Consider the following 19,786-nt stretch of genomic DNA (forward strand, 5'->3'; position numbering starts at 1 on the left):
TAAATGAATACAGATAACCAATAAGCTAATGTAACAGGCAGCATTAACAACTGTTAATCAAACAAAGATCAGGCAACAGCAATTTTAGCCAGAGAGGTCCCAGGACTCACTGAGAAATACCATGGTGGAGCCACTGGGCACACACTTGGGCATCTACAGCGGGGAAGGAGAACACTGCCCACCTGTTTAAGGTCAAGGTTTAAAGTCAGAAAAAGCATTCAGGCTGCTGGTGTTTGCCAAGGGAGGAGGCTGGTGAGCAGGACAGTTGTTCATAAAAGGATTCTAAGCACAGGAGTGGCGTGATTTCTGTCCTAACAGCATTGTTCTGGCTACAATGCTGAAAGCTGTGTTAGCAAGATTAACTAGCATCAACTCTCATTACACAGGCAAAGGCAGTGTTACTGACCAGAAAAGAGGCAGGGAACATAGGGTATGAGGGAGTAACCAACATCCATAAGGCTTGCTAAATTGGAATAAAAACAAGCAGGAAAGCCAGTCGGGGGATGCTTTGGCCCAGACAAGAGATGATGGTCCGCCCAGCACCTCCACAGCTGAGTTGTGTAGAGATCAACACGGGCAAAATTATGGGAACATCAACAGGATATGCTGAGTGAAGAGAGAGTAGCTGTGAGCTGCACCATAGACTTCCTCATGCTCACCATGAGGGGCGCTGAGTTCTCAGAGGGTGCAGGGGACAATCACTTGAAGAATCGACAGGGAGATGGAAATACCGCAGCACACTGTCTCACTTACCCAAATTGGGATCTGGAGCCTGGCGCTTCTTAATTTTAGCTTCAGAAATAGCAGAATAATAGGCACAAGTCATCTTGATCAGCCACGTTGCTCGAACCATTGGCACAGAATACTTAGCTAAATATGCAAAAACGTCTTCTTTTTTACTAAGGATGGGGACCTAGAAAGAAATAGCATATAACGATCAGACACGATAGCATTGCTAGGCGAACTTACAGAGACGGGAGCAAGGAAAGGGCTGGAAGTTAAGAAGCTGCTATAAGAAAGACTGATGCACTTTCAAACAGTGCATGTGGTATTAAAAGAGGGAAGAAATTTTAAGCCAATTTTCACTAAGAAACGAAAATCAAAATTATGTTTAGCACATGGAAAAATGGTTATCAGCTGTGCTTTCTTATTTATAAAACAAAATCTTGTCGCACTTCCAGATGAGGAAAGTTATTAAATAATTCCATGATGCTCTTCCAAATGATTTATCCCAAAATCAGACAGGACAGTTCGGCTAGGCTTTGTAACCATCCTACATTTTATCTGGGGACACTTTTCTGTATTGGGCTAACTGCAACATTTCATAAATGCAACCATTTCCAGAAACTATCTGGAAGTATATTTAGCCCAAAGTATTAAATAGAGTCTAAGATGATGGATCATTGAATCCGCCTAATACACACTGAGCTACAATAGCTGAGCAATTAATTCGCTGGCAGAAGTAGACACTTGAGGCTGTTAATTATTTTTCAAGACCACAAAGGTACAATTCAGCAAATTAGTATCCCAATATACCAGTGAATAGTTTGAAAGAGTTAATTCATTCTTCCAGAATACCTCATAAATACCCTATAAACATTCTGCTATTCTATGTAATTTATTTAATTTATGAATATGACAGCAAAAGTCAACAAGAGGACATTTGTTACAATGCAGTGGGAAGGGACTAGTAAAACTGTAAGGTGCACACCCTCCACACCCCTAGCAGGGTGACTACTTCTGTGATACTTCCCAAGTTTTTGCCAGTCATGCCCACTATTTTCCAGCCATTTATGAATTTTGATAATACCAATCCTATGCACCTCACAAAGCGGGTATTCTAATTTTTTTAAACATGGGCATAAAAACTACAGCAAGGAGGATTTTGTCACCAGATTAGGTATTTCTCTACACCAGCTCACATGTTTTCATGCCATGGATTTGGCCCTTTCAAAAGAAGACACTGGAACCCTGCCTTGGATATCAAGAAACCTGATCTCTCTACCCCAAAAATCATTCTTAAATTTGGGTTGCAAAGTCAAGGCTTCAAACCTGCCAATTCATAGAGCATAGCATTTTTCTAATAGCTTGCAAGTCAAAGTGGACTTTTAAATTTAACTATTTGCATGCCTGGTACAACATGTGATCTCTAGAATTAAAAAGCTCACCTGATTTTATATATATATATATATATATATATATATATATATATATATATATGAAACCCCTAAAACCAAGCTATTTCAGTTAGGCTTTCCAAAGAAACACCAGGCTGTTCCAATGCTGGAGGAACACTTGCCTGCCTTGGGCAATGGGGTATAGTAGGTCTACACTGTGTTAAAAGAAAACTGAAAACTTTCTGACCAGGTACACTTGCTGCCTTAAGTACTGAATTTAGAACATCGTCACCATGACACAGAAAACCACACTGCACAAACATGACAGGAGGCAAAAGACATACGAGCTAAATCTGTAAAGCATCTTCTCTACATAACACAGTGGTACATTTTAATAAAACACCCTGCAAGTTTAGAATACAAGGCACATCTTTCGTGGAACAAGGTCTCTGTGTTTACTATCGTTTAAGACAGAGACAAGCAAAACACAGGGTCAAACATTCAGCTCAAGACCTGACACTTTTCACTAGTCTATAAAATATGGAACCAGTGGCTTAAATTGTATCAGTCCGGGGCAGGCTGTATCTCATTCACATACACCAAAAAGATGTAAGGCAAAGCCTAAAACCACAGATAAATGCAAAGTAAAAGTTAGCAACTCCAGAGAGTCTTGATAACTGTATCTTTCATAGATGGTCAAAGGATTTATTTAAACAGCAAATGTTGAGTGGGAAAAATGCAAACAATTGAAAATTTGAAGTGTTTAGATAAAATAGCATAGAAAACTGAGCAACAGGACAAAATGGCAAAACCCTGAGTTGAGTCAAGTGAGGGCTTCAATATCCAAACCAACAGATGTGAAGAAAGTTAGCTGATTAAGTGAAAAGATAGGTATGATGGTTTTGTCCAATCTATAGTTCGGGCCTACTTGGGGAGGAAATGATGTTTTCCAGTGATTTTTTTTTTACAGTGATAGATTTTTTTTTTTAAAGGAAAACACCTGACATCATGTGACATTGAACCTAGGCAATCACTGGGCAGTATTTTAGTTTCTAAATCAATCTAGAGCTGCAAAAGAAATTGAGATGCTAAGTGTGTGCTTCCTGCATGAGCACAAGGCTACTCATTGCTACCACGTCTGTCCTTGGATGTTCACCACCATTGGCATCTTCCATTATCTCATCAGGACCAGATCGAAAAGGAATTCAGACCACAGGAGCCAAGGGCACGTTCATAAACAAGTGAGAACTAGACAGCTGTTGAAGAGCTAGAAGAGTACCCCTGGTTGCCCGAATTTTCCTCTTCCAAATCAAGTAATGGTGGACTGAACTAAAAGTCCTCACAGTACAGTATAACTTTATACTAATGAAAAGCCATGCTGGAAACATGATCTGTTCCATAGAGAAAGGTATTCTCAAAGCTGGGGAAGAACTGGAAGACAACTCCAGACCACAGCACTGTTTCCTGCCTTACCCCTTCTTCCATGTAAACATCAGAAATTAGCTAAGTACTTCAATAAGAAGACCATGTAGAGAATTTGGTCCTTTGCCCAAATCTACAAGAGCTTTTGCCATCTCAAAAGGATGAAATTCTGAGAAGAGGAGAAGAAGGACTCCTGGAATGCCTAAGACATGAATACATGAGAGTCAATGTTTTATAAAGAACATGTCTATGTTTGCAAAGAATTAATGCCAGGGCTTACCTGAGGGACACCTGACTTGGCCAGAGGCAGCTCCTAATAAAGAAAGAAGAACAATGGCTAATACAGCACACCATGACTTATGTCCGTCCCTCTTAAAAGATAAGAGACCCCTACACCCTTAAAGCACAGAAACCAACTCCTTACCAATATTCGCTTTAAGAAAGCATCCAAAACGTATTCTTAGAGTTTGTAACAAAGGGAAACTTTAAAGAACACCCAGCTGACAGCACAGAGAGAGGCTATGAGTCGGTGTTCAGAAGCCATCAAACTCTGCAGGATGTTCTCTGGCTTACATGGCCTTCAGAGACAATCAGTGCACGGGCCACAGTGAGGCCACAAACAGATGTCAACACTGGGGAAGAAGAGCTCCAGCTCCATGGTTCAGCCAGGTTGAGACAGTGGCACTAACTCTGTAGGAAGAGTTGGTCACACTTAAACAAGTGTTCTCCAAAGACTGCAGGTGCCTTTCATTTCTATTATCCATCTATCTATCTATCTATCTATCTATCTATCTATCTATCTATCTATCATCTATCTATCCATCTATCTATCCATCTATCATCTATCTATCATCTATCTATCATCTATCTATCTATCATCTATCTATCATCTATCTATCTATCATCTATCTATCTATCATCTATCTATCATCTATCTATCATCTATCTATTTATCTATCTATCTATCTATTTATCTATCTATCTATCTATCTATCTATCTATCTATCTATCTATCTATCTGAGGCATGTGTAGTGTCAAGATATTATAGCAAAATAAAGCCAATGGAGGATGCAGGTACTATTTTCAAAGAGTCGCTTTCAAAAACAAACATGCAAGTGTACCAAGGCATTCTCTTCTGAGTTGGTCCGTACCAGGTGGAAGTGGTAATGGCATACTTAGAACAGAAGATGGCAGCCCCTAAAACTCAGGGACACCAGGGGAGATGAGAAGAGACACCTGGGACTATTTCAAAAGCATACAAGAAGTCAGAGAGAAAGACTAAGAGGGAGATTTCTAACTTCTTTACTGTAAACTTTCAAAGGACAGCTTGTATTATTCAGATTATAAGACTATCGAACCTACATATGGATTATTCACACAGAAGAAAATTGCGAGAGACAAAGATTTTAAAAGAAATTCCTACCACCCCATCCACCCTATACATGTCATTATCAAAAATGCTGAGAGTGATAAATGCATCTGCTTGTTTTGTTTAAAAGATTTTTTCATAATACAAAGCTCACCCAGAATAAGACTATATTTAGCCTAAGAATATTATTTACATGCGTGTGTGTGTGTGCATGCATGCGTGTGTGTGTGCGCGCGCGCATGTGTGTGTGTGTGTGTGTGTGTGTGTGTGTGTGTGTGTGTGTAACTCCCAAGTCCCAAGTACTGGGATTATAGACAGAAGCCTGGGATTACACTCCTAGCTGGGATAGATATTTAATAAGCATCTTTTTTATCGTATCATGGACATCTTGATCAAAGAAAACTAAAAGTGTAATGAGGGAGAAATGAAGCCTCGCTGCCTACTTTTCAATTACATCTAAGTCCACCTATACTGCCTCTGTGCAGATCCTTTAGGTTTTCAGATGCCCTGAGCACCTCATGTAATCAAAATACAGAGGGAAGGACATACGAACAGTGATTGGCCATGTGCACCTGCAACTGGCCTTCAGTCTACAAAAGAGTGAGGGGAAATGAACGGACATGTGAGCACTATGTCAAACAGCTTTGCTTATCACACTGTAATTGTAACAATGGAAGAAAAGACTTGATACCTTTTTCGCCAAAACAGCAAGTGGTTTATTCCCTGCTAAGTCAGAGAACCAACTATGAATTGCACTCTGAGATCGAGCAGTAACCAGCCAGTAATTATCTTTAGCATTAACTTGGGGTTTCTTCTTTCCGGTGTCCTGGAAAGTGTTAAGCTTTAGTTTCTCAGCCAATATGCTGCTGAAGTATGCGCCGATCTACAGGAAGAAACGAAGACAAGACAGTATTTAAAGACAATATGCAACTCTCTTAATATTACATATTTTATCTTCATTGTTTCAACTAGAATCTTTACACAGTTCATCAGAGAACAAAGTGGAAACTTAAATTTTTGAATCCCAAAACCATGATTTCCATATAGTAAGTCCTGAAGCCCAACGGTGTGATTTCTGTCCGGTAACACAATGCAAAACTTAGGCAGCAGATGTGTCCCACTGACCCCAAACAGTTGGGAAGCGAGAATGAAGGTGAGCATTCCCTTCCTTGTTTCATCTTAATTAATAGCACGTGCTTTTAGAAAGGAGCTCCGATGTTAACACTTGATGTTGCTTTCTTAAAGAACCTAGAGACATTTATTTAAAAGGAAAATTGCAAAAGGTAGAGCTAAATTAGGTGCTCAGCATTTTGACTGCATTGCCAATTTTATAAACACGAGAAGACAAGGAAGGGGGGGTCACTAACACGGAATAGGACAGGGCAGAGAAGCCGGCTTCTGCCAATTATTTTATCATTTCGTGTTACCTGTAGTAGAGGATGGGCAAAGAGCAGTGGGGTGGGGAGAGGAGAAAGGAGCCAAAGGGGAGATGGCCAAGGGCAGGGCGGGACAGGAGCAAGAGAAGAGATTCAGTAAACCTACAGGAAACCTGCTGAGAGTTTTCAAGAATCCAGAAAGCAGCACATTTGTTTCCTGAGGATCTTTCAATCATACAATGCAAACAATTTCTAAAAAGAGCCTTAGCCAGCAGTGACAACCAAAGTGAGGTAAGAGCACTACCCTGGAAAAATCCAAAAGTAAGCGTCCCACCGCAGTTAAAAGTTGGAGGTAAGTCCCCCTGCATAGCCTGACCCAGTTTGACTGGGGCCATTCATCAGGATTATCGTCAGGACAAAACGTTGGTACAAATTTTTGTTTAATATGAATAGAAATTCCCTGAACCGGAAAGTGCTAATAAAAATTGTAGTGGTTTGAAAAAGAATACCTCCAGAGATTCATATATTTGAATGCTTGGTCATCAGGAAGCGGCACTATTTGAAAGGATTAGGATTAGGAGGTGTGGCCTTGCTGGAGGAAGTCAGTCACTGCAGGTGGGCTTTGAAGTTGTAAAAAGCCCATGCCAAGCCCTGAGTCTCTCAGTTTCTCTCTCTCTCTGTCTCTCTGTCTCTCTCTCTCCCTCTGTCTCTCTCTCTCTCTGATGATGGATCATGATGGAGCTCAGTTACCTGTCAGTGTTTGCCTGCATACCACCATGCTCCCTGCCATGAAGAAATGAAACTTCACCTCTGAACTGTAAGCAGCTCCAATTAAATGCTTTGTTTTGTACTGGCTACCTTAGTCCTGGTGTCTCTTCACAGGAACAGCATAGTGACTAAGAAATACTGGAGTAAGCAGATACACAGATATGGGATTTAGGTTTTTCTGTTTAAAGCAAATGTTTCTAGAACTTTCTGTGGATAAACTAAGAAGAAGCAGGACCAGTTGGTTGTAAAGCAGTCACTAGTGACAAATTGTTAAGATTTTAAATTTCTCAACTGATTTTGATCTTTCTATCAAAACACAACTAAGAGTATATACTACTGCATAGTAAAAAGACCTCTAAGTTCCACTATGTCTAGGTATGTTAATCATAATGAACAAGGGTGTAAAAATGAAAAGAGAAAATTACTCTAAGGAGTCAATATACCCTCTTAATAATGGGGAAAAAACTGAATATAAGTGTTTTATAATTCTCCTCAGTGAATCTTGTAAACAAATTCATACTGTAAGCAAAGTCAAAATTTCTAAGTAAATAAGACAGGAGAAATGCACATTAGGGCTCCAAAAAAATGTGAAAACAATGTCACATTAATAAATGTTTCAAGATTGGTCTCATGCTGGCCTGGAGCATTGCCTCCATGCCTTTCCTGCCACTGGGATTACAGGTTTGCCACCAACCAACTCGAGTATTTAGTTTTAAGAACAATATATTTACATTATTCAAAAATCAGAAGATACATATTTTTAAAGCCCCATCCTCTAAACCTCATTCCTACCTCCAAGTCGTCAACTTGATTAGCTGGTTATGTAGGCCTCTCCTCTCTTACATGAACAGACACAAGCAAACACAGACTTGTGTTTTCCTGACTGGCATATTGGGCTTACTATGCACAGTCAGAATGAGTCTACCTGTGTGTGCAATTCATTTACTTGTTTAGCTGCACATTCGCGTTCTGCGTGGGTTTGCTGTCCTTTATTTAATCAAGAGAGTATTAACAGGCACCTGGAGCAGCAGTTCCAAACTTCAGTGTTAAGAATCCTGTTAAAGTGAACACCTTTCCCATTTGTTATGGGCAGGTATAGGGCAATTTCGATAATTTGGATGGCATGATTAATTTTAATTATACTATCATATCACCCTTCAAAAGGTCTAATGCCAATTTATATTCTTTCAAAGAAAGCATTAAGAAGGTTAACTCAACACTTGTTTTTATCTGCCAAGAAGTATTCAGATAACAGCTCCTTTGATAAGAGCACGGGAAAGGTCAAGTGTTAAGCACTAAGATACATGCAGTTCATGCTAATGAAATCAAGTTCACATAAGAAATATTATGTCTTTGGAGAGATCTCACAGAAAAAAGTGGTCCAAATTGTGGTAAGTGTTAATTTTGTTAACTTGGTTACTTAAATTAACATAAAAATTGACACTAGAAACCAAGAATTGAGCAGCTCGTTAACACATTAAAAAAAACTCCTAATCCCTGATATGAACTAAACTCTGAGTGCTCAAAATCCACACACTGAAACCCAAGCCCATAACGTTACTATGATTGACAACAGCCTTTTATTTTATCGTTTTGATTTCATCATTATTTGAATGTATAAGAGAAAAAGAGAGGGGGGAGGGGCTTCAGGCACACCCATGTCAGAGCATGTGGATGTCAGAGGACAAACTCCTGGAGACAGACCTCTCCTTTCTGTCTGAGGCAAGGCCTCCGTTTTTATGAGGATGAAGCTTGTAAGGATATGCGAACAACATGTGCAGAAAGCAGGCAGTAGTTTCCGTCTCCCAGATGTTGTGTGTAGACTGAAACTGTCCGACTAGAGAGACCCACTGCCCAGACTGGCCAGCCCGTCCTCCGTGTGCTGTACATAACAAAACGCTGAATTCCCAGGTTGCCGGAGGTGCCCTCCATCAAAGCTGGCACAGCTCACCTGATCCCGGCTTTTCTGTATGTCATCACTGTACGCTGGTTCTTCTTTCCCGAGTTGCCCCATTCAGCTGTCCTGAACCAAGCCAAGTGGGGCATGGCAGCAGATCACTTAAGAAAGATGAAAAGGTTCTCGGGACGGGCAGTAGGGTGATGGTTATACAGCAGTGTGAATGTGTGTACCACCCAAGATCTACATGCTAAAACAGGGTGAAGTGGCAAACAGTAAGTGTGCTGAGATATGTGTGTGTGTGTGTATTAATCACAACTACAAAATCATAGTTGTAACAAGAAGTGTATAAAGTTCGCAAAAGACAAACTTTAAAATGTCACTGTGTCCGGTCAATGGAACTACATACAAAACTGCCTGTTTTCTTTCACACCTTTGCAATGGCATTTAAACTGATGAGTTAGCAGCCAATTATTTCTGTGGTTTTGTGAGCCAAAAGAAGTGTAGCTATTGACTTGTGCTTTTTATTTCTTTCTTGTATATATGATGTTTTTAATTTCATGAGAGTAAAAATATTTTAATATCAAAGAATAATGTAAAAAGAATTTAAAAATCAATCACTAAAAGAAAATAAGCAAAAAAATACTCCTATCTAAATATCAGATTGATCCATGTAAAAAGATATTTAATTCAAGTAACTTCCGAACATAATATTCTAAGTATATTTTTTTTACATTTTTAATTAAAATATAACTTATCACTTTCCCCTTCCTTCACTCCCTCCTAGCCCCTTTCTCTCCAACTCTGACTATACATTTTTAATGAAAGTTGGTCTAAGGACAAAGGTATTGGAGAAAAAGTATAAATATTGCACAGAACTTGGGCTCTTGTGATGACACCAAGCAAGTCTACTCAGAAACATTGTGTGTGTGCTGTGACGCAGAGCAGACTCTGCTGGCACCGCGAGGAACAAGGCTCACTTCGGGGAAAGGAAATACCGTGTAAAGTTCAGTTGGAAACAGGTAGTTCTCCAACCAGTAGGTGGAGAGAACAGGCGAGTTAGACAGAAGAGTGTTCGTCCTCTCTGTCCACTGGAAGGGCCTGGAACTAGCAATGCTCTAGAATGGCTGAGCATGCCAAGCACCCAGTGGCAGACACAGACAGAACAAGACGAACCTGGAAGATGTTGCAGAACAGTGAGAATGGTGGGGATGCTTATCCAGGGTTTAAAGGGCCCCTACTTAACAAAAATGGAAAATGTGGGCAGCCGAAAGAAAAATGAATGTAATAAAGCATAACCCTTTGTGTGAAATTTATAGAAGTCTGGGCATTTATATGATTTCAAAACAGCATTACAAGGGGATTCTGGTACAGCTCAGTGGCAGGACATATGCACAGGATCTACACATCCTGAATCCAATAAAAAAAAAACTAAAGACTACCAAGAAACAGAAATAGTAGGAAGGCACTGGGTATCCCAGTGACTGAACGATTGGACTTAGTATAATCAACAATTGGGCCATGGCACTATGCTCTTCCTGACTGAAGCCCTGAATATAGTCTTAGCAGAAACAGATCTAGACACCAGCAGCTGTGTAAAACTGGCCCAGGCTCTGCTAGAGGGACAGCCACGAAAGTCATAAAAACTAAGGAGAAGGTGGAAAAGGACACGGTAGTTATCTCAGAAGGAAATGCCTGACAACCAACACCATGTGTGCTTCCTGGTTTTCAAACAGGAGGAAACCTGGAACACGGAATGGGGCATACATAGCACATATATACCTCAAGGGTAGAACAAACACCCCTTTCCAGGAGTTACGGGAAACAATCATCATTACCTTTGAGGGGTTGATTACAATGTTTCTCGCAGAGCCATGTTCGTCTCCAGTGAAGGCTGGCTGATTGTTGAAACCCTGTTTTACGTTCACAGCAGTAAGTTCATCCTGTCCAAGAGAACATAGTGATTAAGCAGAGAACAGAAACACTTCAATCCAGACGCTGCAGCCTGAGTAAGAACTAAGTTCACTGTTGTCTTCAAGAGAAAGACGTTGAGAGGACAATAACCAAGAGAGCAGACACCAAAACCACAGCACACTTGAGTAGGGAAGGACCGAAGGCAGGCTGTAAATGCTAACACTGATTCCAGGTGGAGGGCATAGAGGTTGTCTGGACTGCTTACTTAGCGTACAGGAGCACGTAGTCAACCTTGACTGTCAGCGTGGCAGGATTAAAGTCACGGTGAAAACACATCTCTGGATATGTACAGGAACGAGTCCTTAGGAAAGTTAAACTGAGCAGGGGGACTCAACCTGACTACGGTGTCACCATCCCGAGAGCTGGGGTCCTGGACTCAAGAGAAAGGAAAGGTCGGGATGAGACCAGCTCTCATTTCTGCTTCCTGACAGTGGGTCCTGTATACGCAACCACCTTAAGCTCCTGCGGCAGTGAGTTCCCTGTCATGATGGACAGTAATTGCCTCAACCTTAAGCCAAATCCTCCCTGCCCCTACATTACCTGTTGTAGGGCATTTGCTCGTAGCAGGGAGAAAAGTAACTATTACAAATTTTACACTCTACTATTTTACATGTTCCGTAAGTGCCATTAACTCTGAACTTATAAATTGGAAAAAGAAAAAAGTGAACAGCTCCTTCCCATACGCATGGAAACAAGAGACTGTGGAACTTTTTAAGTTTTTGTGGAAATTGTTTTGTTCTTCTAGATGTGGGTCCTGGGGATTGAGCTGCCTAGTGGGAAGGCTTGATGGTGAGACTCTTTTCCAGGTGGGCCATCTCACAACCCAAGACCAGAAAATGTTTTCACTGGAATTGTTCTGAGAAGCTCACAGTTTGACTCTCCTTCCTTGGTGCCCTGTCTTTTTATTACTGCATTTAATATTGTCTTTTTAACTTGCATGTGCATGGTTGTTTTGCCTGCGTGAATGTATGCACCACATGCATACAGTGTCTGTGGAGGCCAGAAGGCATCAAAACTGTAGTTACAGATGGTTGTGAGTTAACCTGGGTCTTCCAGGAGAGCAGCCAATGCTCTTACCTGCTAAGTAATCTCCCTAGCTCCCAGCTCTAATTTAGATTCAACAAAGCTCTCCCGTCCAACCTAGGAAAGACCCCAGCATAGTGAGTGAAAGACAGAAATGAAATATTTACAGTGATAAGTTTGTGGTAGCAAGTATGGCCCCCACAACCTAAAACTGCGGGCTGAGGGGATCACTGGTTTTACACATCCTAGTTCACTTAATCCTTACCAACATAGGTCCTATATGGTCAAATGCATTTCACAGGTAAGAAAAGTGACATACATAATACTAGTGCACCATCTGGGCAAGCCAGCGATGAAATATTATCCTTGATCCTAGACTACAAAGAGATATTTCCATGACACAAAGAACAAATGTCACATGAAAATGAGATCTAAAAATACAAAGGCTACTCCTACGACCCTTAAAATGACCTCCTGAAAAGATGTGGGAAAACGTTCCCAAGGTTAAACACATCATAAAAATAGCCTGGGATGATAATAACTATGATAATTATTACATTAAATAATTATTGTGTATAATATATAGTAAAGATAATAATTTTACATGTTACATAATAAATATTATTAATTATTACTGTTTCATTTTTGTTTTTCAAGACAGGGTTTCTCTGTGTAACCCTGGCTCTCCTGAAACTCGCTTTGTAGACAAGGATGGACTTGAACTCAGAGATCTGCCTGCCTCTGCCTCCTGAGTGCTAGATTAAAGGTGTGTGCTACCTAACAGCCTGGAATTCTAGGAATTTAAACAACAACAACAACAACAAAAGCAGAACCTCTTTGCCATGCCCAGATTATCACTGGGTTCTAGAATGAATAATCGGAGCTTAAGAATACATACTGGCAAAAGAAGCTATAGGAAATGAAGCAAGCCACAGCCTCAGTGAACTGAGCTGATGGTCACCACAGCACAAAAGACAGAACAACAGGCACCATTTGCAAATATGAGACAGAAAACAGTGTTCCAAGAGCGCTCTGATTAGTCAAAAATGGTTGTCTTGGCTGAGACCCCCAGTCTGCTGGAACATGCCATGCAACTACACCGTCTCTGCATGTATGAGCATCTTAGCAGGCCACCGCTTTGGTCAGTTTCAAAGGACCCCAATACAGGGAGCAAAACTCTGTGGGAACCAACTCTCCTCCCAGCTGAGGCAGTCAGGCAGTCACTCAAATGATGATCTACACAGAAGACAGATTCCATAACCATATTCAAAGACACCTCAAACTGGTCACCCATTTTTAGAGTATGCAAAATCTTAAGACAAAACTGTATAATTTACACTTTAAGTCAGAAAGCTTTTGATCAAACTTAAGAAATAGCTAATAAAAAAAATGCCTATAGTCTTAGCATTGAAAACAGCAGGGATACAAATGGGGTCATGAGAGAGTATCATACGAAAACTGGGTATATGTAGATTTGGCTGTGGTTGCCACTAGAGCATTAGGGCACAGCGGGTGTCAGCCACATTCTTTACTCACAAGGGCTGTGATTAACTCACGGAGAAATGCTAAGCTTTTGAGACCAGCTAGTTCTGCAGTCCCCTCTACTTTCTACTCTCAGCTGACACCACTCACTCAGCCCCTGTTCCCTTTAGGTCTTAACCACCTCAATTGGGGTTCTACAAAAACAAGTAAAAACCAAGTGCATGACAAGCCAAATTTGCATGGGTGGTCTATTTTCTGAAGTACCTGAAATGAACAAACACTAATGGCAAAAATCCAAACGAGTTAAGAATAAGACACACTTGAGTGTTTGCTACCATTGACAACACTTCTCAAACTCCAATGCTGCACCAATAGCCTCCTCTTAAAGAAAAATCACGGTATCTGCAGACCCAACTTTGAGGAAGTGGGCTAGGATGGTAGCAGCATCAGGCAGTTTTAAGTGATTTGGACAAAAGGTGATGTGTGTTACATGCATTCACACAAGAAGCTTCTGTGATGCTCTGTTAGCTTTGCCAAGATCAATTAAGTGTAATTAGAAAAGAAAGAGTTCAAAACTTAAAACAGAATGCTTCTAAACTGCCAAGCCAAAGCTATCTGTAAGGGACACAAATAGCTACTACCTCCCTATGAGCTTTGAACCTCTTCAAAGACTTTCCTAAACAGGAGAGTAGCAACCATCAACCGTTAACAATGAGGGTCCTTGCAAAGACAGGGATGGAGCACAGCCATTACCTTGTAGTCCAAGACAGCATTACACCACACCATGCTGCTCAAATGAAATTTCTATGGGTAGGTGAGAGAGGTAACAAAGTTGTTCCAAAAGTAGTTAAACCACAGCTAAAGGAGGAATCCTACACTCCCTCCAACTGACTCAACTAAAACACAGCATAGTGACACTTGCTGCTATCCCAGCACTTCAGAGGCAATGGCAAAAACACATATGTCCCAGCCAGAGCTACATGGTGATAACCTTGTGTCGAAAAAGAAAATACAATACACGCCTTAAGATAAATTTAGGAAGAGGAAAAAAAAAGCCAGTATTTACATTTTTCTCTACATTTTCAGATCCTAAACAGAAAAATCAGACATTTGGGACTACAGGCAAATTCCTAATGTGACCGCAAGTCTCACATGCAAACGATGAGGTTGCTATTTCTCTGGATCACTTTCAAAGCAATCTTTTAATTCCCAAAAAAAAAAAAAAAAAAAAATACTTCAAGGCTAAAGAGATGGTTTAAGCCAGCAGAAGCACTTAGGTGCAGACCTAACTACCTGAGTCTGATCCCCAGGACCTACATGGCATCAGAACCCACAGAACCAACTCCCAAGAGCTATCCTTCAGGTTCCACGTGTGTGGCACAGGGCAAGGATTATACACACACACACACACACACACACACACACATCTTTTTTTAAGTAAAAAAGATCTCTTTAAAGAAGTGAACACATTTTTTTATGCCAGTCTAAAAACCACTTAAGCTCCTTCTCACTCAAGAAATGAAACCAAAAAGGCCAGCTTACAACAAATTCCAAAAACCATGTAAAAGGCAGATTAATAAATGGCACACAAACACATGTGCACATACACATACGCACTCGTACCCTTTTCCACCCTCACCGTCCAACACAGAGTCATGCAGACACTCCCAACCGTCTTGGTCACCTCTAACAAACACAGGACCACTCAAGAAACCAGACCGAAGATGAAGACAACAAAGCAGAAAACCAGCCCCTCAGCTGCTACCCAGGAAGACTGGTTAGCCCATCTCACACGGACATATGAAACGGCTTTATAATTACTTTTTGTGACCTGTACCTCTCTCTCTCAAAAGAGCATCCTCTCAGACTCCTAAGGGTATCTCCTGAGCCCTGGTAGAAAACTGCTAACATCCATGATTTGCATGATATGATGTTCATGCCTGAGATGGCATGATAATCCCCATCACAGACAGTAAAGCCATTGGGCAATGCATAAGGCTCAAAGTAAGAATCTTTCACTCCCATATGTCATCATTAACCGTAACACTTCTCACCATACATACCTTACACTCCTTCCTTTGAAGTATTCTAAGTACCCCTCTCATCGAATGCCTGTCCTCACCTTTCTTCTCCTAGCTCCACTGTGTCTTCCTGAAATAGTGTCCTGACCTGCATGGCCCGATTCAAAAACTGTAGAGGGCCTTCCCTGTCTCTGCCCTCTGAAGAAGCTAAAGAAAGATCTAGCATAACTCTCCATGGGTCATCACTAATGTGGGAGGCCTTTTCCCCTACCAGACTCTGGCCACAAATCAAAGCATTTCCCTATGACTGAAGATGCAGAGTCTCAATGAAGATCAGTGGCCCAGTCTGGCTAATATCCTGTATGTTGGAATCTCACAGATCTGTCTTAGAGGGCAGAGCTCATACCTAGCACCGAGACCAACTTACAGACCCCTCTATATCTCCTCTCTATGTTTAAAAAGAAACAAGAATAACTCACAGGACTAAAGTCACATAAGATAAAATGTTGCAGAGTGTAGCACTGTGTCTGATCCATGACTAAGTGCCCTGGTTTTTAATATTTTAACTTGTATTTAATTTACTTGGCAATTTTATGCATTTCAACATCTATGCCTACATCATATGATTTCCACACCTTTACACTTACAGAATCAAGAAGTCTTCTGAATTTCTCAAGCCATAATCCAGGCTCCCCCTCCATCCAATCACCAAGTAATTATAAATCACAGCACTGCAGTAAATCAAGACAATCAACTGTCGGCAAATGGCAAGTCTGGAATATACCCCAGAGAGAAATGCTGTCTGCTCTAGAGAACAAAGGGTTTATCCCAGTCTGAGAAAACAGACAGGTGGGAATGATGAGCTTTTTAGATGAGCCTTTAAAATGAGCTCTGACTTTGAAGGACCTTTCTCTAAGAGGAGCCTTACAATACCAAAGTTCTGAGCTCTTTCACGAGGAGACACCACATTAGCAAAACAGAGAGGGTGAAGAATCAGGAGTGTACTATGCAATTCCTAAAGCAACCACACATACATATGATGTGGAAATGCCCTCTGTATGCTGTGAATACCACTGGTTAATAAAGAGCTGTCTTAGGTCTATAGCAAGGTAGAACTTAGTAGGTAGGGAAAACTAAACTGAATGCTGGGAGAAAGAGGACAGAGTCAGAGAGAAGCCATATAACCCCACCAGAGACAGATACCAGACAGAACCTTGCCAGTAGGCCACAAGTCTCGTGGTAAAATATAAAGTAATAGAAATGGGTTAATTCTAATGTAAAAGCTAGCTACCAACATGCTTAAGCTATTGGACAAAGAGTATTGCAAATAATAAGGTTTCTGTGTAGTTATTACGGAGTTGAGCAGCCGGAAATGAACAAGCAGCCCCATACTACACACATACAAATGTATAACCAACATCTCAACAAGTAAATTTATAAGTTTCTAATAATCTAAAGAGAACAGGAAAGGGACAACAGACCCGAGTCCAGTTGAAGCAATAATTACAGTAAATGTTATCTAAACAGTTGTGGAGTGCTTATGCTGAAGTATTATCAACTGGATGCAAAAGGGGGGAAAAAAGAAAAGCCCAACTCCATACTGTACTCTAAAATTAAGTGAGACTTTCAAGATGGATAAATTGGTAGGAAATGGACAGAAGCAGATGCGGAGGATCTAAACGTAAGAGGATGCAAGTTAACATCAGATAAAATAAGCTTCGTGACAAGCAGAATCATCAGCAATAAAAAGAGGCAGGTCATGACAAAAGGGTCAGTTCACAGGAAGGGTAACAATCACTGGTGTATTTGCCGTGAAGGAAGACAGAGGAGAACCATGCTTGATGTCTATCAGGTGGGGAAGATGAAGGATACCGACACCTGGAGAACAGCAGCAAAGATACAGCTGCAAGCTGATCCTGAAGCACGGAAGTGGAAGGAACACACGGGGTGTGGTGGGTCACAGAGGGAAATCCTGTCCTTATCATAAACACGCTAAAGGCTCTAGGCAAGGGGATAGCAGCCAATTATATCAGCCTGCGTTGAAGACAACTGATCAGAATGGGGTCAAAATAACAAAGGCATGTGGGAATAACACTCTGGAGGCAAGAGGTCCCCGAGTTAGTGCTGACTTACAGGTAGCAAACCTAGAGGATGAGATGCAGAGTGAGGTGACTAGGAAGCGGCAAGGGTCCAGGACAGACCCCGGGAAAACTCAACAGTGATCTAAGGGTCAGGTAGTGAAGGATACACCACAGCATGGTCATTCCAGGAAAAGGAGACTTTTTACCTGTGTTTTACCCGGAAAACCAAGGGAAGAAAGTGCCTTATAGAAAGAAAAGACAACAGTGTCAACACTTCTGGGATGTAGTCACCCCTGGAGACCTCAAAACCACACTGGAGGGATCGGAAGAACAAATGGAAAGGAAAGAGGCAGTAAGTTCACAGGATGCTAGAAAAGTCTGGAGAAAGAAGAGCGAGATCAGGTATTGGGGCCATAGGGTAGAGGGAACTTTAAAGCATGGGCTTCCAGGATGTGTGTCATCAACCCCAGGAGGAAAAGAAGGCAGAAAAGGAAGTGAAAGAAAATGAATGTTCTGCCTTTGCATGCAAGACAGCAAAACCACACCCAGTGCCAAACCAGTCCAGACACTTGAAAGATGCGGAAAGGTTTGTGCACCCACTGTTCAGGGTCTGGGCCCAAGGGCAAAAAGAATTTCAAGTCCCAGTCCGTACTGAGTGTGCAGATGACCTTATTTGAACTAGTGTCTTTGCAGATATGAGCAAGCCCAATGGGGTCATGCTGTATTAGTGGATCTGGACCTATTAGCTTGGTATCGTGATAAAAGAAGGTACAAACAAGAAGACAGTAAGGTCAAGGCAAGGCAGAGATTGGGAGTTATCTGGCTACAAACTAAGGAGGGCTACCAGAAGCTACAGAACACAAGAAAAGTATTAATAACAAGTACTCACTGACAACTGTAACCTCAGCTCTCCAGAGGCTGAGGCAGAACAACTATGTGTTGAGACCTTGTACTAGAAAAAAAAAAATCTCTATAGTTAGTAAAACTGGTATCACACTGTTAAATTATATATCACCCACTATATGGCCATTGTTGGGCAGTTATGTAACATTAGCAAAGAAACGTCATTTATGAAGCTGTGGTTAAGAACCAGTATGGTCTTCTTGCAGAGAACCTGAGTTTGGTTCCCAGTATCCATGTGGAATAATCACCTGTAACTTCTCATTATTTCTAAATGCTAATAATGACTTTTCTAAAGCAGTAGTTACTGCTTGGTCTTCTGCAGTTCATGACTTGAAAATTAAAATATTTGTATTGTTTATGCTAATGACAATACATTCATCTCACTGAAGAAAAAAAAAACACAAGGAAAGATCCCTGCCTGAGGTACCGCGTGGCCACAGCCTTGCTGACACTGTCAGTGAAGATTCCTGACCTGTGAGAAAACAGTTGCCAGGGTTCTAAGTTGTCCAAGCTATGGGTCTTTGTCCCAGCTGCCCTACGAATCTAAATAGAAAGGGGGCTTCTGCCATTCCTCGGGGCAGCACTGTCCCTAAAGCCAGGATCCAAGCCATGGGGCAGCAATGCAGCTGCGACACAGCAGCTGAAAAAGTGGTTCTGCAGTGGGGACCAAACATGCCACCTCATGGCCATCGGAGAAGTTGTTTAAAAGGAAAGCAAGGTTTGCACAGGCTGCCCTGTTTGCCATCAAACTACTTGATGGTGAGAGCATTACTACCGGCCTCCACGACAGAGCAGAACTCCCCAAAAAAGAAACCGTTCCCTTCCCTTGGCCTCAGCAACATCTCTAATACCAGGGCCACATTTGCATCAAAGTCACACCAAAAAGTTGTCTTTTTATATCCACTGCTATTAATATTCACCTCCCGCCCTAACCACACCCGAGGCCTGACAATCACTAGCTATTGGACCCGAAATAAAGCCTAGCACAAAATGGCAAGATCTGCCTTCATACCTATGCCTACCGAAAGCAAAAGAAAACGGCTTCTAATCATGGGAACAGTGATAGCTCTCTCCCTGCTATCTTCTGTAGGCAGCACGTGCATGCCCATCCCCATATAACTCATAACTAACATAGGCATGGTGAGAATTACCTATAGGTTGAGAAACTGGGTAGGCTCCGCATGGTTTGGCTCCTAAGTGGCCACCCCAGGAATCTCTGAAAACAACGCTTCTGGCTACTACTGGTGAGAGTATGGAGCTGTGTCATTGGCTGTTACGTATGGCGTTCCCGAAGACGGGAAGACATCTAGAGTAAGCAGTGTTGCCAACTAACCTAACCCAGAATCCTGGTT

The 19,786-nt window shown here is 41.4% G+C and overlaps 1 protein-coding gene across 8 annotated transcripts in view; it reads right to left on the reverse strand.

Annotated features, from left to right (window-relative positions):
- Med12l (mediator complex subunit 12L) overlaps positions 1–19,786 on the reverse strand; it is a 297,109-nt gene that overhangs the window by 259,822 nt on the left and 17,501 nt on the right. For 6 of the 8 annotated variants that reach the window (XM_057756835.1, XM_057756831.1, XM_057756828.1 and 3 more), the window contains exons 3-6: positions 10,789–10,893; positions 5,601–5,792; positions 3,820–3,852; positions 754–913 (exon numbers count right to left, since the gene is read on the reverse strand). In XM_057756835.1, the coding sequence (XP_057612818.1) occupies positions 754–913; positions 3,820–3,852; positions 5,601–5,792; positions 10,789–10,893 (490 nt within the window). The remainder of the gene's footprint in view (positions 1–753; positions 914–3,819; positions 3,853–5,600; positions 5,793–10,788; positions 10,894–19,786) is intronic. The other 2 variants (XM_057756832.1, XM_057756830.1) reach the window with 1 other exon arrangement.

This window comes from Chionomys nivalis, chromosome 24 (assembly GCF_950005125.1).
Source record: "Chionomys nivalis chromosome 24, mChiNiv1.1, whole genome shotgun sequence".
NCBI lineage: Eukaryota > Metazoa > Chordata > Mammalia > Rodentia > Cricetidae > Chionomys > Chionomys nivalis.